Source organism: Protomyctophum bolini (genome assembly GCF_963924005.1).
Source record: "Protomyctophum bolini genome assembly, chromosome: 21".
Lineage (NCBI taxonomy): Eukaryota > Metazoa > Chordata > Actinopteri > Myctophiformes > Myctophidae > Protomyctophum > Protomyctophum bolini.
This window is the reverse complement of record NC_137882.1, coordinates 24754798-24770718: the sequence shown is the minus strand read 5'-3', so window position 1 is coordinate 24770718 and position 15921 is coordinate 24754798. Positions and strand designations below refer to the sequence as shown.

The 15921-nt window shown below is 40.5% G+C and overlaps 2 protein-coding genes and 1 long non-coding RNA gene across 3 annotated transcripts; 2 read left to right on the top strand and 1 right to left on the bottom strand.

Annotated features, from left to right (window-relative positions):
* Positions 1–284: 284 nt before the first annotated feature.
* On the top strand, positions 285–3511 carry LOC308335968. The gene is made up of 6 exons (XR_013966102.1): positions 285–424; positions 1409–1548; positions 1694–1889; positions 1982–2060; positions 2211–2287; positions 2465–3511. It is a non-coding gene; the product is annotated as an uncharacterized lncRNA (long non-coding RNA).
* A 629-nt stretch (positions 3512–4140) lies between these two features.
* psme1 (proteasome activator subunit 1) lies at positions 4141–11836 on the top strand. Its single transcript, XM_080794206.1, has 11 exons — positions 4141–4369; positions 4905–4937; positions 5119–5181; positions 6211–6309; positions 7049–7106; positions 8526–8623; positions 9109–9177; positions 9671–9738; positions 9842–9896; positions 10204–10290; positions 11377–11836. Exons 1-11 carry the CDS (start codon positions 4331–4333, stop codon positions 11455–11457), a joined length of 750 nt encoding a protein of 249 aa, XP_080650332.1. The 5' UTR covers positions 4141–4330; the 3' UTR covers positions 11458–11836.
* Positions 11837–12328: 492 nt separating this feature from the next.
* LOC308336269 (fat storage-inducing transmembrane protein 1-like) lies at positions 12329–15681 on the bottom strand. The gene is made up of 2 exons (XM_080793580.1): positions 15206–15681; positions 12329–14025 (listed from the first exon to the last, which is right to left on the bottom strand). Exons 1-2 carry the CDS (start codon positions 15490–15492, stop codon positions 13362–13364), a joined length of 951 nt encoding a protein of 316 aa, XP_080649706.1. The 5' UTR covers positions 15493–15681; the 3' UTR covers positions 12329–13361.
* Positions 15682–15921: the final 240 nt, after the last annotated feature.

The following is a 15921-nucleotide window of genomic DNA, read 5'->3' as shown; positions in this document are numbered from 1 at the left end:
ACACACACACACACACACACACACACACACACACACACACACACAGGCGCTGGTGTTACTATGGATGGAATTTATGGGAGATGGGGTGATACGCGCGCGCACACGCATGCGCGCGCACACATACACCTCGGTCTAGAATTTCTCAGAAAACTGTCGTGATTCAAGCAAGACGTAAACGGTCTCTTTGTTTGTTATTGGTTGACACTACGTCACGGTTTCATGTTAAGATCTACAAGCTAACAACTCGTCGCGTCGCAACGCGGAGTGAGCTTGTAGATCTGTTCGTTTTTGACAAGCGTACACCGACTGTCCTTAGCGCGAGCTTTGAACTTTTCAGAAGAGGAAATAATATATAACTGCGTCACGTCTTGGACTGATGCCTGATGGACTCCCACTTTCAGCAGTTTATTCAGCGTTTTTTGAGGTGAGTGTTTAACTGTTTATTAAATAGCACAGGGGAAACTTTATTTAGGTGATTTGCTATTTGTTTGCATACTTATACTTGTCCCATAAGTTTAACACATGGAACCGCGGAGGAGGGGTTATTTTGTACCGTGTTTTGGTGTGGTTGCTTTGAAGACGGTGGAAATGGTTGTTTATGGATTTTTAATATAAGCCTTCCATTTAGGAAAAACACAGGCTTTAACTATCTTCGGGTGCAGTTGCCCAACGATATCAGGGCAGGCCCATTATTAATTTACATGCTGGGGACCCATACTCAACATTTCTAACATAAAACCTTGGTGTACTCAACATGTCCGGGTTCACAATGGGGCTCCATGGGCTGCCAAGTAGACTATAGTAGGGCATTGCGGTTCTCAAAGTGGGGCCTGGGCCGGGACGGGGTACAGGTAAAATAGCAAAGAATCTGTTAGACCACTATGTTATACTTTGGCTATTCGAAAATGGCCAATCCTCAAGCTCATAACATTGCATTGCAAGCCAATTGCATTGCAATAGGCTGTGAGTTTGTAGATTCGAGAATCTAAAAATTTGGGCTAGGCTATAGCTATTTTCCTTGAAACTTTGTGAAATGTCCTGATTAATTTTGAATTAATACCACAAATCTCCTATGGGAATCACTGGTGCAAAATTGGGCTTGAGACCAGATATTATGTTGAATAGCCAACATGAGTAATATAATGTTAAGTTAGTTGCTCTAGTACTTATCTACTAGTATGTATTTATTTATTTTATGTTATGTATAACTTGTTGTATTGGTATGAAAGTGATGTATTGGTATGAAAATGTGTTTACATAACACATTGTGAGCTTGTAGATCTGCTATTTTCAGTGAGTGTCAGAATAGGGGCACTTTTCCCCTACTTTCTAGTAAGGGTTTTCTAGTAAGGGATGCATTCTAGTGTTTCTATTCATCTTTAACAACTTGAAAAACTTTGTTTCACAGGATGCCATGCTTGATTCACTGCACAATAAATAAAAAAAAGAAAGGAAGCTACTTGTGTCTAACAAGGAAATGGCACAAATAACAGAAAAATGGACTGGAAGGAAGCGACCTCGACAGCTGAGGTTAATCCAAGCACCATGGTAAAAAATCTGTTTTAGCTGAAAACTAGTCTGTGCCGAATGAACGTTGGGACCTTTATGCTGATACATTTAAAGGTCCAATGTGTGTATTTTTCAACAATGTTATGCAATTTACTTGAATCTGTAGAACTTGTTTGATTTATAGATTGATACAGGAGAAGATGACTCTCAAAGAACATTTGAGAGTCATGAGAGAGGAAACGGAGAAGGTCCGTCCAGACCTAGAGCTCCTCAAGAAAGGTTGACACGAATCAAATTGTACCGCAGAAACTTTGTGTCCAACCACAGCACATAAGAGACGCTCTCTGAGTTCCCATGTCTCAGACTGACTATCCAAAATAGTAAGTACAATAATGTGTCAATTGTCTCCTTATTTAATTGCATGAGTTATGACTATATTTTAGACATGTTTCTTCTACTTTGCCTTCTAAAGCTCGCTTGGGATCTGAGAGATATCACATTGATGTGGACAAACAAATCCTCAATAAGCTCGCTGCGATGGCAGAAAAAAGGTAATGCCAGAATCAAGTAACAAAAACTGACTGATGGCAGTAGCACCCTGAATCACTCACTCACTACTTGACTGACATTTGTTCTCGTGATTTTAAAGGATTATGAAAATAACATTATTATAATAACTTATTGTATATTTTTTTATTAAGGCCTCCAATCGGAAGCAGCAATTCTGCTCTTGCCTGTACTATTCAAGGAGAAACCAGAGTTTCCGTTTGAAGTTGAGGTGAGCCATGAACCGTTCACTAGTGGGAGAAGCACTATGTAATTGAACCACATTTTATTATTGCATTAGTTTTTATATTATCATATGGTTGTTTCTGTTTTTGACACAGTGGCTCTGCAGGAGACTAGCCAGAGGGTGTGTGTTTGTCTGATGGTTAATGGTATTCCCTCTCCCCAGGGCCTAGCTCAGACCAGCACTGAAAGACACCAAAGATGATGCTGAAAGGCTGCAGGGAGGGTCACCCCATGAAATATGACCACATTATGCTGTCGATGGATGACCAGGTAATCACAGAGGAGAGTGTGGACATCTCAATGGCACTGGGACTCAGAATCCAGTACCCTAAAGGACTGAAAAAGACACTGACCTTTTTGGAGTGTGTTGTTCTGAAATTGAAGGATGCAGGCAAACTTCCTGTCACAGTAAAAAGAGTGTACAACTCCATCTACGAGTAGCATGTACGTAGGAGTCAGTGTTCTCTCTCTATGTCTGGAATGGATGGCCACTTGAGAGTCCGCTAAAAAGCAAGGACTTTGCCACTGGACTGGGCCTCTTCTAATTCTGGAGTGTACATTTTGTTTTAGAAATCCTGAAAGACTGTCAAAAACAGTCAAGTGTGTTGTTGACCATTATAATGTTGTTTCACAGAGAAGAACTTTAAAGGGATTTTTTAAAACTTTAGCTGTATGAAATACTTGCCATTAATATAGTGGTTGCAACTGTATTCATTGATTGCCCGATTGAGTCCCGTGGTGGGAGTTCTGCTCTGTTTTTGTGAAATATTAAGTTCCGGTCATTTTGTGGGGGGGCACTGGGGCCACGCATTAAAAGTAAATTAATCCACAACATCATTTCTATTGTTCTAAAATATTAGTGCAAAATTGTTTTCCCCTCTATCACACGGAACTATGTTTTTTGTGTCCGTATCACTACACCCAAAAGATAGTTCCATGTGATAGAGGGGTCATAGTCAAACTAATATTTTAAAAAGGTCAACAATAAAAATTGTTAGTTTTGTGGATTAATTTACTTTTACTGCATGGCTCCAGTGCCCCCCCACAAAATGACCGGAACTACTTAATGTTGACAAAAACCAGAGCAGAACTCCCACCACGGGACTCAATCGGGCAATCAATTAATACAGTTGCAACCACTATATTAATGGCAAGTATTGCATACAGCTTAAATAAAATAAAAAAAACAGAATTTCAAGGACCCCCAGTTTGACATGCATATTAGTCTACAGTCCTATTTAATGACATTTCTATCTCTCTGAAACTGAAATAAATTAGCCTACTGTTCGATTGTGTTTGCTTTCATTTCTTTCAGAATTTATTTTCAGAATTCTATTGGATTATAGTCTAGGAATCCTATAGGAATCCAGCAGAGGAATCCAGTAGGATTCCAGTACAAGAATCAAATGGGATCCTATTGGATTTCTTATTGGATAATAATCCTATAGAAGTAAATCCTATGAGAAAAAAATCCTATAAGATTTTGGAACAAATCCTTTTGGATAATTTCTTATAGGATAATAATCCCATAGAAAAAGTCCTATTGGAAATCCAATTAAAAAATCCTATAAGAATTTGGAACAAATCCTATTGGATAATTTCTTATAGGATAATAATCCCATAGAAAAAGTCCTATTGGATTTTTTTATAGGATTATAATCCTATAAGAAAATATCCAATAGGATTTGTTCCAAATTCTTATAGGATTTTTTTATTGGATTTCCAATAGGATTTTTTCTATCGGAATCCTATTGGACTTTTTGACTAGGGCAGGCTAACGAGTACCAGTAGTTCACGAAAGTAAACCAACGACAAATCCCACAATGCACCAGACTCAGGCTCAAAGATGGAAACTGGAAAGACAGTACGGAACTTCTTGGAAGTCTAGCCTACTTCATTGTCACTTTTATACTGAATAACTTAACCTTTACGTGTCGTGCATGACGTAAAATTGAGGAGAAACGCGTATTTTTCTTGTACTGTTTCAAAAGATACATTTGCATTTGGGTTATCCACATCCAAAAACGAGATGGCTTCCTTATCTATTCGACCAGAATCGAAGAAGCAGGTGAGCGGATCTGACTGTGTGCATGATGTGCCATGTGTGACAATAGTGACTGTGAGCTACTGGTTTGTTGCAGGCAAATTTGGAACTTTTGAAACATTGATTTGAATCTCTGGTGCATGCATCAGCCCTTAAACGGTAGCTATAGCTCTATTCTGATAGGCGTATAGTAGTCATATAGCTTAGGCTACCATGATGCAAGGCAGGCGTCTGGACGAATAAACATGACCGTTATCATACAATCAGATGGAATGACATGTGAAGGCTTTGGTCAGTCAGTCGGTCTGTCTGATAACTCTGATCCATAGCTCTAAATGCATGCAAGGGCATTAGGGATATGGACCAGAGCTATCTGTTTGATAGACCTGTCTCTATCTGTCTGTTAATCCAATCCTTTGTTGTGAGGAGTCAGGACGTCTGATTGGATTCCATGCATTTGTGGCGACTGTATGAAAATGACAATATAAGTATAGGCATATAACTACATATAAAATGCCATCCAATTATATTTTTTTATCATCTTCATGTCATTTTACAGTTTGATGACTTCAGCCAGCGCCTTACCAAAGAGGTAATTTGGTTATAAATCTATATTTATTTGTATGTTTGTCTGTCTGTCCATCCATGTTCCACCAAGTTGTTGCTGCTTGTATCAACCTGTATGAGTAACTTAAGTGACAGAATTATCCCTTCTTGATTCATCTTATTGATTCATTTTATTTATTTACCTAATGGTCATTGTTTCATTACAGGCACAAGCTCTGGTTTCAACTTTTTTCCCTCAGAAGATTGAAGAGCTTCAGATGCTGTTGAAGGTTGTTGCAGTTTCATTGCACTAGGGACTAGGCACTAAATGTTCATGTATCAGAGGCATACAGTAGAACGGTCCCACTTACTTTCTGGTCGGGTTCCAAATTGGCGGCCTGCTAAATGTGATAAATGCTCCGTTTGTACTCTCCCATTAAATAATTCCAAAGACGTGAAGTGAAATATGGTCCTCTAGTTTTACAACAATGTGAAAGTTCCGGCACAAAACGTGTATTTAGTCAATTATCTCCACTTTTTCAAGAGAATGATCGATGGACTGATTTTACGAATTCGTAAACACGAATTCGGAAACACAAAAGTTTGGGTCACACAATTGGCAGGTGGTGTGATTAATTACCCAGCACCTATCGCAAGACCCAAACTTTTGTGTTTCCCTGGTCAATTGGTGATGACGTTTGTGATGATCAGAGGAAGTTTTGATAAATGAAGTCCTGCTGTCATTCCGGGCCCCTTTGCCCGGAGAGAAAGACAACCGTGTGCATCTCGTGAAAAAGTGGATATAATTGACTTAATTCCCCTTTTTGTGCCAGAACTTTCACATGGATATAAAACTAGAGGACCATATTTCACTCCACGTCTTTGGAATTATTTAATGGGTGAGTACAAACAGAGCATTTATCACATTTAGGACGCCAATTTGGAACCCGACCAGAAAGTAAGTGGGACCGTTCTATGGCTCTGTATGTGAAATACTGTTTACTGTATGAAACAACAAGAGCCGGCTACATTGCACTCCACCTGCGATCCACCTGTTAATCGTAAAACACCACTATTTTACTGCTAGTATCCAATAAGAACCTTATCTTATCTTACCTGATGAATTGAACAAGGTGGACGCTCTTGTAAACAAGTGTAATGCTTTATTGGGTCTTTGTATTGAGTTGTGCTTGAAATGTACTGTAATTCTGCAAACTGTTAATAAATATTTCAATCAATTATCGCCATTTTGGGAGATTCTTATAAAACCTTTAGGAATATACACTGGACGGAAGCTGATAATATCTTTCTGTCCACAGACATCTTTCAGCTTTGAAGACCTGGCTTCCATTAAGGCTCCTTTGGACATCCCATTACCAGACCCAGCTAAGGAAGAAGCCAAGCGCAAGAAGGAGGAGGTAAGCATCATAATCATCAGCTCTTGTAGGGTAGGCTATTCAGTTACTTTAATATTACTTATTTTAGCTGGCCACTTTTTATTTGAAAATGGTTCCATATGGCCCCTATACGAAACAGTGTTGGTTTTTAAAAGGGGACATTACATTATATCACAGCTAAGGGGTGTTGTTTATCCCCTTTAGGTGTGATAGAATCACAATAATGGTCAGTAAGTAGTGAGTTACGGCTTTTATAAAATAGTTACTAATTTATGGCAACATGGAAATCTTTTTTGTTTTCCCTACATTTTTCCCAGTGTCAATTATCTAATGTAATCCTGGCTGCTACACTTCCTCTGCCAACCTGGGAAGGGCAGTGGACTGACCTCATGCTTCCTTCTATGCATGAGGAGTCCAAGCTGCTTCTTTTCACCTGACAGGGGGGAGTTTCCCCGGCCGGACGTAGCGTGTGGAAGGAACACGCTATTCCAACGAGTTCCTTTCCCCTCCATCAGGCGGGGAAATCAACTACTCCCACCTGGCCAGGGGGAGGTAGTTTTAGAGACCAGGATTACTGCATGTTTTTTGTGAGGGTAACATGGAAATCATAGGAGTTAGAGTTAGTGTGGATAGGTGCCTTGCATGGTTTCCTCTGCCATTGGTGTGTGGGTGAATGTAATGCACAATCACTGTAAAGCGCTTTGCATAAAGGTGCTATATAAAAGCACCATTTACCATTTTACATGTCTCTGTGTAACAGAGGGAGGCTAAAGAGGGCAAGAAAGACAAGGACGGCGATAAAGAAGACGAGGATGCAGGTAACTGAACGGATATGAAAGATGTCTTTTAATTTTATTTATTCATATCCCATGGTGGTGGTTCTGAAACACTGCATGGCTGTTCCTTCATCAAACAAGGGGTCCCCTGTTGATATGTCCCATGTGATCGCAGTTTCCTGCAAACGGTAGTTTTCATCTCTGGACAGAAAACAGTCTTTTTTTCGATATAGACCCCCAGGGTATAACTCACAAATGCACATTTCATAAATCTCTCATGGCGAGATACAGACCATTATAAAACAGATGCCTGATGCTCAGTGAAACACGGAAGGAAGGAACAAACAGGAGAGCAATATCCACTTTATACAGTAAATATGCCACTCGACTTGATTGCTTCCGTTCGATAACAATAAATAAAAAGTCCAACAAGGGCAACCTATGGTTGTTCATAGTTGAGCTGCATGGGCATGGCTCATCGTAACATTGATCTTTTGACCACAATTTTCTTTTTGTAATAAAAGGAATCGAATGCTATACTTTCCGTTTCTGATAACGGCTAGAAAAAAGGTAATTTGAGACAATGAAAATGAAAGTCTAGGGCACTCTACAGCTACTACATGTGATGATAGGTGATAGGATTAAAATATGTATCATAAATCAGCTAATTCAAAGATGTTGTACAGTATACTATAATGTATCATCATGGCATTATTATGAGTATCTACTAAACAACGTTTTGTCCTCTGTTAAGCATCCTAGACTTGTTCTATGAGCCCGGCTGCTGAACTAGTAACCAAGGAGTTAGTGGACCACTTCAAATGTATTGCTTGTGTTTATAATATTGTATACACTGAGAGAGACCACCTTTCACAAAGCACACACAGGTTGTCATGAAAGCATGAATAATAAAATCATTACACGTCTGCAGGCGGTCTTGGATGCATCACTGCCCAGTGTGCCCACAATCACATGACAGAATACCCTGCAGGGCAGGGGTTCCCAACACTGGGTTGGGACCCATGTTTCGGTCGCAAGACAGTCGCAACCCCATTTGCCACTTGTATGGGTCCTGAGTAAATATTTTATTCTTAGTAACCAATAAAATAACTTAAAATGAAATTCAACTGTAATTAAATAATGACAATTTATATGGGGGGAAAAAACTATGAATTCAAAACCATTTCAGAATGGGGGGGAAAATGGTGATGCCTTGTGAGCTTGTAGATCAGTTGTTTTCACTAATATTGAAATGGGTTTTAAGTGAAAATTCATATATTTTTGTATGTCTGCGTAAACGCCACATTTCTCTTTTGGGGCGAGCTGAAAAGCAGAACTTTTCTCTTTTGGGGCGAGCTGAAAAGCAGAACTTTTCAGCTCGAGAAACTGCTCCAGGTCATTTTACTGCTCGGCTCAATGAATCTATATTGCGAATGCCGTGGGTTTGACCTAATCCTACAGGCCCTCCGTGTGGTCCCGTCTGCTGTAACGAGCGTGTGGAGAGTCTTCTGAAGGAGGTCAAGCTACAGATCCACACCCTGAAGGAGAAACTCAATACGGTGAGTCTGTTTCTGTTGTCTCTTTGACATCGGGTACAAGGAATTGATTTGGCTTATACGTGCATGACACATTTACACAGTATCAACATGCAGTTAATTAATACTGGGGCAATACTGTACTACCTAGATGCTGCATTATCTTTAAATAAAGCAACTATTAATTCACATTTAAATACAGTATGATTCCATCTGATCTCCAACACGGATCAATCAATATTTGATTATATTTTCATAATCTCATAAACTGTAATTAGGCCTGTATGTACCATAGATGGAGCCATAGGTTTATAAACGGCTACACAGACCTGTTAAGGTACAGTATAATGTACAGTAGCTGTATTTCTACAGTACAACCAACCACATAAAACAAAGGTCTGATTTCCCCCCTCCAGAGTTAGTGTTAGTACATGCCATTCCTTCTCTCTGCACACTATCTCAGTAACAAACAGGAATGCCTAAAAATAATTGTTTGCCTTTTACTGTAGGTCTCCATGTGGGTGCAGCTAAACATTCCTAAAATTGAAGACGGTGATAATTTTGGAGTGGCCATACAGGTGAGTGATTGATTGGTGATGCTAATTTGGTGAAAGCAATGAACTTCGTTCATTTTTTAGACTTATGATTAAAGGTATAATAAGAAATATAAATGGTAACCTTCTCAAGAGAGTGATGCTTATTTTCTTTTCTCTTTCCTGGGGTAGAAAAATAATTGAGCCATCTCGCAACCCCTTCTAGTTGGTAATGAGTGTGACATCCTTAAGAAATCATTTAATTTTGTGCAGAAAAAAGCTCTGCATTGTGAACAGACTGTAAAGGTGGTTGCAACTGATAAGAGAAACGCTGCTAAGAATCTGAAAAACGCGCTCTGTGTGCAGGGACCTTTACTGTTGATTAGCAGTAAGAGTGTGGGCTGATACTTGCAGAACAAAGTTCCACTTTGATCTCACATCTTCTGTTCTGTGGAAGTGAAACAGAAGCTTGGTTTTCTAGTGCTTTGTGTCTTTGGCTGTTTAAAGTATCCCTCTATATCTGTGTGTCCTCCAACAGGAAAAAGTGTTTGAGTGTTTGACCAACACACGCACCAAGATCGAGGGATTCCAGACTCAGATCTCAAAGTAAGCAAGTGGAGTAAACAATCGAGTGGATTATTGTTTCCATTTGGTATTTCAATGAGGGTTAATTATTTGTTTTTAATAATATATATATATATTTTGTCAGATACTACAGTGAGAGAGGAGATGCTGTGGCCAAGGCCTCCAAAGAACCCCATGTGGTCAGTGTCCCATTTTGTGTGTGTGTGTGTGTGTGTGTGTGTGTGTGTGTGTGTAAGATAGTTGATAAGAGTATCACATGGTGCTAATTATAGCTTCAAGAGAGAATGTCTGTACAAATGCTTGTACTGTATAGTGTTATACTATGTATGCACATCTGAGTAGGCATTCACCATCTATATGTGCATTTACCTTTTCATTTGATTATGAAAGCACTTTATTTCAATTGTATTGAAGAACATGACTGACTATTTACAGAGCTATGTAAAGAATATGATTATTTGATTGAATGCCATGCTTGTGTTTTAGGGAGACTACAGACAGTTGGTACATGAACTGGATCAGTACCAGTACTCTGAGCTTCGTCTTGTAGTCCTGGAGATCCGAAATGCATACGTAAGACATACATGTTCACCTTTATATATCACATCCCATTGCAAAGTTTATCTTTTATGTGTTACTATTTTTTTATTACTTGTATAATGATCTAAAAAGCTGAAGCTCCTAAAGCACCGTAGTGAACTGTAGTGTGCCTTCTTTTTGGCATATCGTAATAGGCGAACAAAGTCGAACATTCTGTACAAACATCAGATATTCAAGCTCACAATGCCACGGTGCACTGTGCAACACATTAAATGGTAAATGAATAGAGGGTATGCGCAATGTGCATGCATAAAGTCAATGGCAAATCGAGTGGCAAAGTGAGTTTAACGTTGTTTAATATTGTTTAATACAATCAGATAAAACGTTTCTGTTGGATGTATGGGCTGTCAAGGACAGAAAGTAGTTTTCTGTCCTCTGTTCCTGCATAACTTCCGGGTATGATGATGATGTCACGCGCATACCCTCTATACATGGTAAATGTTGCATTTATATGGCGCCTTTATGCAAGGACATAGATTGTGAGCTTGTAGATCGGCATCGGCTATAGTTTGTCACTATCAAAGCTTGCACAGATGCTACACTACACTGATTATGTGACTATTCAAGACGTACAACAGGGAACCTGTACATGTTTGGAATCATGTGATCCACTTTGCATAATATACACGTTGGGAACTGGATGGCGCAGTAGAAGGCGAAGCCACACACACCATTTTAATAGATTTTCAAAAGATAATTGGGCTAATTGCTGTGCCAACATGCTGATTGATTGGAGCTCCATCTTCTGTCCATTAATCACAATTATGTCTCCATCTGTTCCTGTGTTTTGATGCTGCTAATGTACAATGCAGAGCAGGTGTAGGCTGTGATGAAAGGACTGGCACCCCTCCTCTCTCTTTCTCCCTCTGTTTCAGTGTCCTGCCCCTCCTTTCTTGCTGTATCACTCTCTCGCTTTCGCCATCTGTTGCAGTGTCCTTATCTTTCCGGCCGTATATCTCTCGTTCTTTTGCTTTAATCTGTTTCTCTATTTCTGTCTGTCTTCCTCTCAGTCTATGCTTCTGTGTAATATAATGTTTGTTCTTTTTTGCTGTCCTGAAGGCTGTGCTGCATGACATCATTAGCAAGAACTATGACAAGATAAACAAGCCAAGAGGGGACTGCAAGGCTCTTATCTACTAAGACACACACACACACACCTCCAACTGACATACAGTACTTTCATACAGATACAATACAATGCGTGATAACGCCAAACGTTTGACATGATCAGTTTACAAAATAAAGCTCTGAAAAATTAATGCCGTTTGCAGGTGGGTTTTTTTGTGGTTAGTTTCCTTTTTGTCCAAAATTGGATTTCCAAAAACCTGCCTCATACTCATAGAAGTTTGACTAATTGAGGAAGAGTTGGCCTAGAAATAAGTCATATAAAATGTAACATTAATGTAATATAGTATTTACGCAAACATAACAAATATATATTTTTGTTGTGGGCATACTGGCATCATAATGAAATGAAAGGAAATATATTGTATACATATGTCTAAAACGTTAAATATCTGTCAACTGTGATGCTTGTGGTAATATAGCCATATTTTGAATATCTTGGATACTAGTTATTATATTATCCAACACCCTAAAGTTCAGAGAGTTCACCTACAGCTAAAGAAACCCAGCCGGAGCCTGCACTCTACACCAGGGTCAAATGACTGAAGAAGTTGTGATAGTCTACCCAGGGGTGCCCAAAAGGTAAGATCATGATCTACCAGTAGATCACACAGGCTGTGCAGTTAGACCACATGACATGCCCCTAAAATATATAATTTAAATAAATAAACTTTTTCGTATCTGCCACTTGAATTAAGGTGACTTAATTTGTCTAATACGTGACTACTTTCAGCAATGGGATAATATATACTTTTGGTGTGTATAGATCTGGTTGAGTTGGTCATTTTGAAAGTAACTCAAGTCTAAAAAGTGTGGTCACCCCTGGTCTACACTCTACTCTATCCCAAATATATCAGCCAGTCATTCAGGAACCTTCACCCATCATAACAACTATAAACAGACTCGGTGGATGCCAGTCGAACTTTGCACCTCTTATGTTACAACACATATAATAATAATAATAATGTGGCTCCTGAACACAGTTTATTTTGTAAGATTCTTTTATTTTGGAATTTCAGGTGGGTTGCAATTTCCAACAAATAAGGTCCAGGAGAGTACCCAAATACTACCCATTTATCAAGCTTCCATTTTATAGTGTTCCCATTCCAATTTTGTCTTCTCGTTTCTTTGTGTCATCACTTGTTCATTTTGTAGCCTCTGAGTTCTCTCTTCTGATTGGATAAAATTGGTATCTCAACCTGAGAATTCACTAAAAATCTGCAGAGACAGGGAGACCCCTGCTAGTGATCAAACACTAGTCTAGCAATGATTACTATCAGAATGTATACTTTGTGTCTTTGGCTGTTTAAAGTATCTGTGTCCTCCAACATGAGATTTAACACTTAACTTAACCTTATTATACCTAAACTTTAACATCTCAATACAACCATTTTTAACCGTAACACAACCATGTCTTAACTCAACCATTTAACATTGATTCTGTTGACTCTAAACCAGATAATAGTAGTCAACCTGAACTTAACCATCTCCTAATGTCTAAACGACCATTTCGATTATATAATCATATTTAACCTAAACAGGGGATTACGGTTATGGCATGGAAAAGCGGAAGACGTTTGGTCTCATGCGAGACACCCAGGTTCAAGTCCCAGGTAGTGTAGGGCATTAAAGCTGCAGTATTTGTGCTAATGCCAAGCCTGTCTCTTTATCTTATGAACTGCAATCTTAAAAGCCATACAGTGTTTCCACACTTGAGCAGACAGGCACGGCCGTTTTCTGGCCATCGCGGCAATCTGCCGCGTGGGTGGATCTTCTTTTTTCCATCCACCAGCTGTCTAAAAACCCGGCAGACAGCTGAAAACGGCCGCGCCTGTCTTCCCAGGTCTGGCAACAGCTATAATGCCCTCTAGCCTATCCCACTTGTGAGAAACGTATTGTATTGCAGCAAGTTTGTATTATTACTCTTCCGGTTGCTTGTCATCATCAACATCATCATCGTCTATGAAGAGTCCCTCCCCAGGCAAACCGGGACAGCCCCAGCTGGGTTTGAGGCGGTACCACCCCTGATAGAGCCCTCTCCATCCCAGACAAGCCAGAGCTCCCCCGAGCTGCTGGGAGGGAAACTGCGGGAAGTGGGCGAGCTGACACAGCAACAGGAACATCCACAGAGACAGCATGAGTGTACAGAGAAGGAACAGCGCTCTCAGGGCACCTCCCGGCGACCTCTGCATGACCTTCTCCCGGCTCAGAAGAGGCCCAAAAACGGACAGCTCCTCAACGAGCAAGAGGCAACACAGGCACAGGACGAGGCTGCTTTCCGAGACCTCGTAGCCGCGCCATACCATGCCGGCTCTGAGACAGGAGGCCTTGGTCTGGTCATCGTGCAGGAGCAGTAGGGGCGACCCCGCCTTGGATGCAGCCATGGGCTCATAGCATGTCCCCGACGCGTCCTCCATCAGGCTGAGGAGCCGCCGGCAGCCCCACCACAGAGCCGCCGCGGACGCTATCCGAGAGACGTGGCGGAGGGAGAGAGAGAGGGAGCGGCGTGCAGAGAAGGAGGCGAGAAGGACGGAGGAGCCGGTCAAGATGCAGGTCCATCCCCAAGCTGACTGAAGGAACTTCCTGGGAGATGGTGTTTGAAACAGATTCAGTCAAATTGCAGTATATATTGACATAGAAGATACAAATACTAGTCTCATCCATTTAGTATTTGTTATCATATTACAGTTATACTATATATATGGTGCAGTCGTGGTGACTCCGGTGAAACATATACAGTAGCAGCCTTTACAGTAACAGCTGTACTGTAAATGGACCCCTGGGCCCTACATGCCTTTTTGTGACCCCATAAACATATGGAGGGCAGCCCCCCCCCCTCCCATGCAGCAGTACTGCATACTGCGTACATCCTGACCTACAGGACAGAGACTCCGTTACTGATTGAGATACAGAGCACAGGGTGCTGTGCTCCAGCAACTGCAGATCACTCAAAGCTCATACAGTATGTTCCACAGTGATGCATGATTGCACTGCTGCAGTGATGTTAGGCAACTTATCCCTATGTGTTCTTTTACTGAATGTATTATTTATTATAGAACAGAGGCTAAGTTTTGTTATCACAAACTGGTTCAAGTGTAACCATGTAGCCTACTGTATCAACCTATTTCCATATGTATGCGCTAACAATACATTGTTTTCAATGTACAATGAATGCACAGGAATCTGAGTTAATGAGAGAGCAAAAAGGACTGACTGACGTAGTGACTTCTGAACATTGTTTTAACCAGGAAGGACATTAGGGCAGTCTCGGAAACCCAGACGTTTTTATATCACTTTCCTGAGTGAGTCAAGCTGTCTTTTGCAAGCATCTATTTCTGTCTATTTACATACATAGTTCAGCCAACTAATTTGCATTACCTTTATGTCAGCACTTTTGAAGCCACTGACAGAATTTTTGCATTAACAACTTACTGTATATCCCCTTTTACACCAGTGACCCATGTTTAACTCATATTTCAGGTGAGATCCTTTTACACCAAACCAGAGACCACATCTTTTAATTTAAGATGGACTCGAGTTACATAAATACCCTGATAATACTTCAGTGCACTCACTCACCCATACTGTGTAAGTTTTATAACATCATAGCCCATAAAGGGGTCCTATAGCTAGTTCTGTTTCAAGAGTGTGGGTCAGTAAACTAAATTGCCAATATTTCTTAATATGTAAAAGTGAACAGATTTGTATTATCCGAGAGCAGATCTATACAGAAACAAACATTTCCCCCCCCAGAAATTCTTACCTGTACAAGAAGTGGTGCTTATTGGCAAAGATACTGTACTTAGACACCGATAAGCTCAGCAGTGGTCCAAACAGTATGAGACCAGATAGCATCAGGTGGAAATGCTCCTTCACTAGGCTGCTGCTTAAAATTCTGGACAACAAGTTCGTCACGAACACCAGAACCCAGTTCAGCAGTCTGAGCACGAGTTTCACTGGCAGGAGGAGATCCACTGCCGTCTTGTGTAATTTATCCAAGTTGATCTCTGGGAAGAAGCCATTTGATGTGGTTTTGCATTCTAGATCCATTTTGTTCCTTTTTTCCCCGTTCCTGTCTGGACTATCAATTATCTTCAGTTATAGGTTTGGATCTTTAACACACATGCCCCATTTTCCTTCTTCTCTCTTCTGTTCCCTTCTTCCAATTAATTGTATCCCAAATGGGAGCCTAGCTGCTTTGGAGTCTGCCTGGTGCTTTGTTTGTGTAGTGGAACCCCCCTTATCACTGTCAGGCCTGTAGCACATGGTCTACAAAAATACCACTCTACTCTACCCCCCCCCTCTCTCTCACCTCAACAAACTCCACCCATCCAGAGCCCAGACTGGAACCTTGGTGACAGTAATGACACTTATAGCATCTATCTAATGTGACATTGAAGTTTGAACCGCTAGTCCCCTACCATGAAATGTTCTATGAGCAGGGCCTGGCTGTAAACATAGTAGCCTACCTTTCCTTAG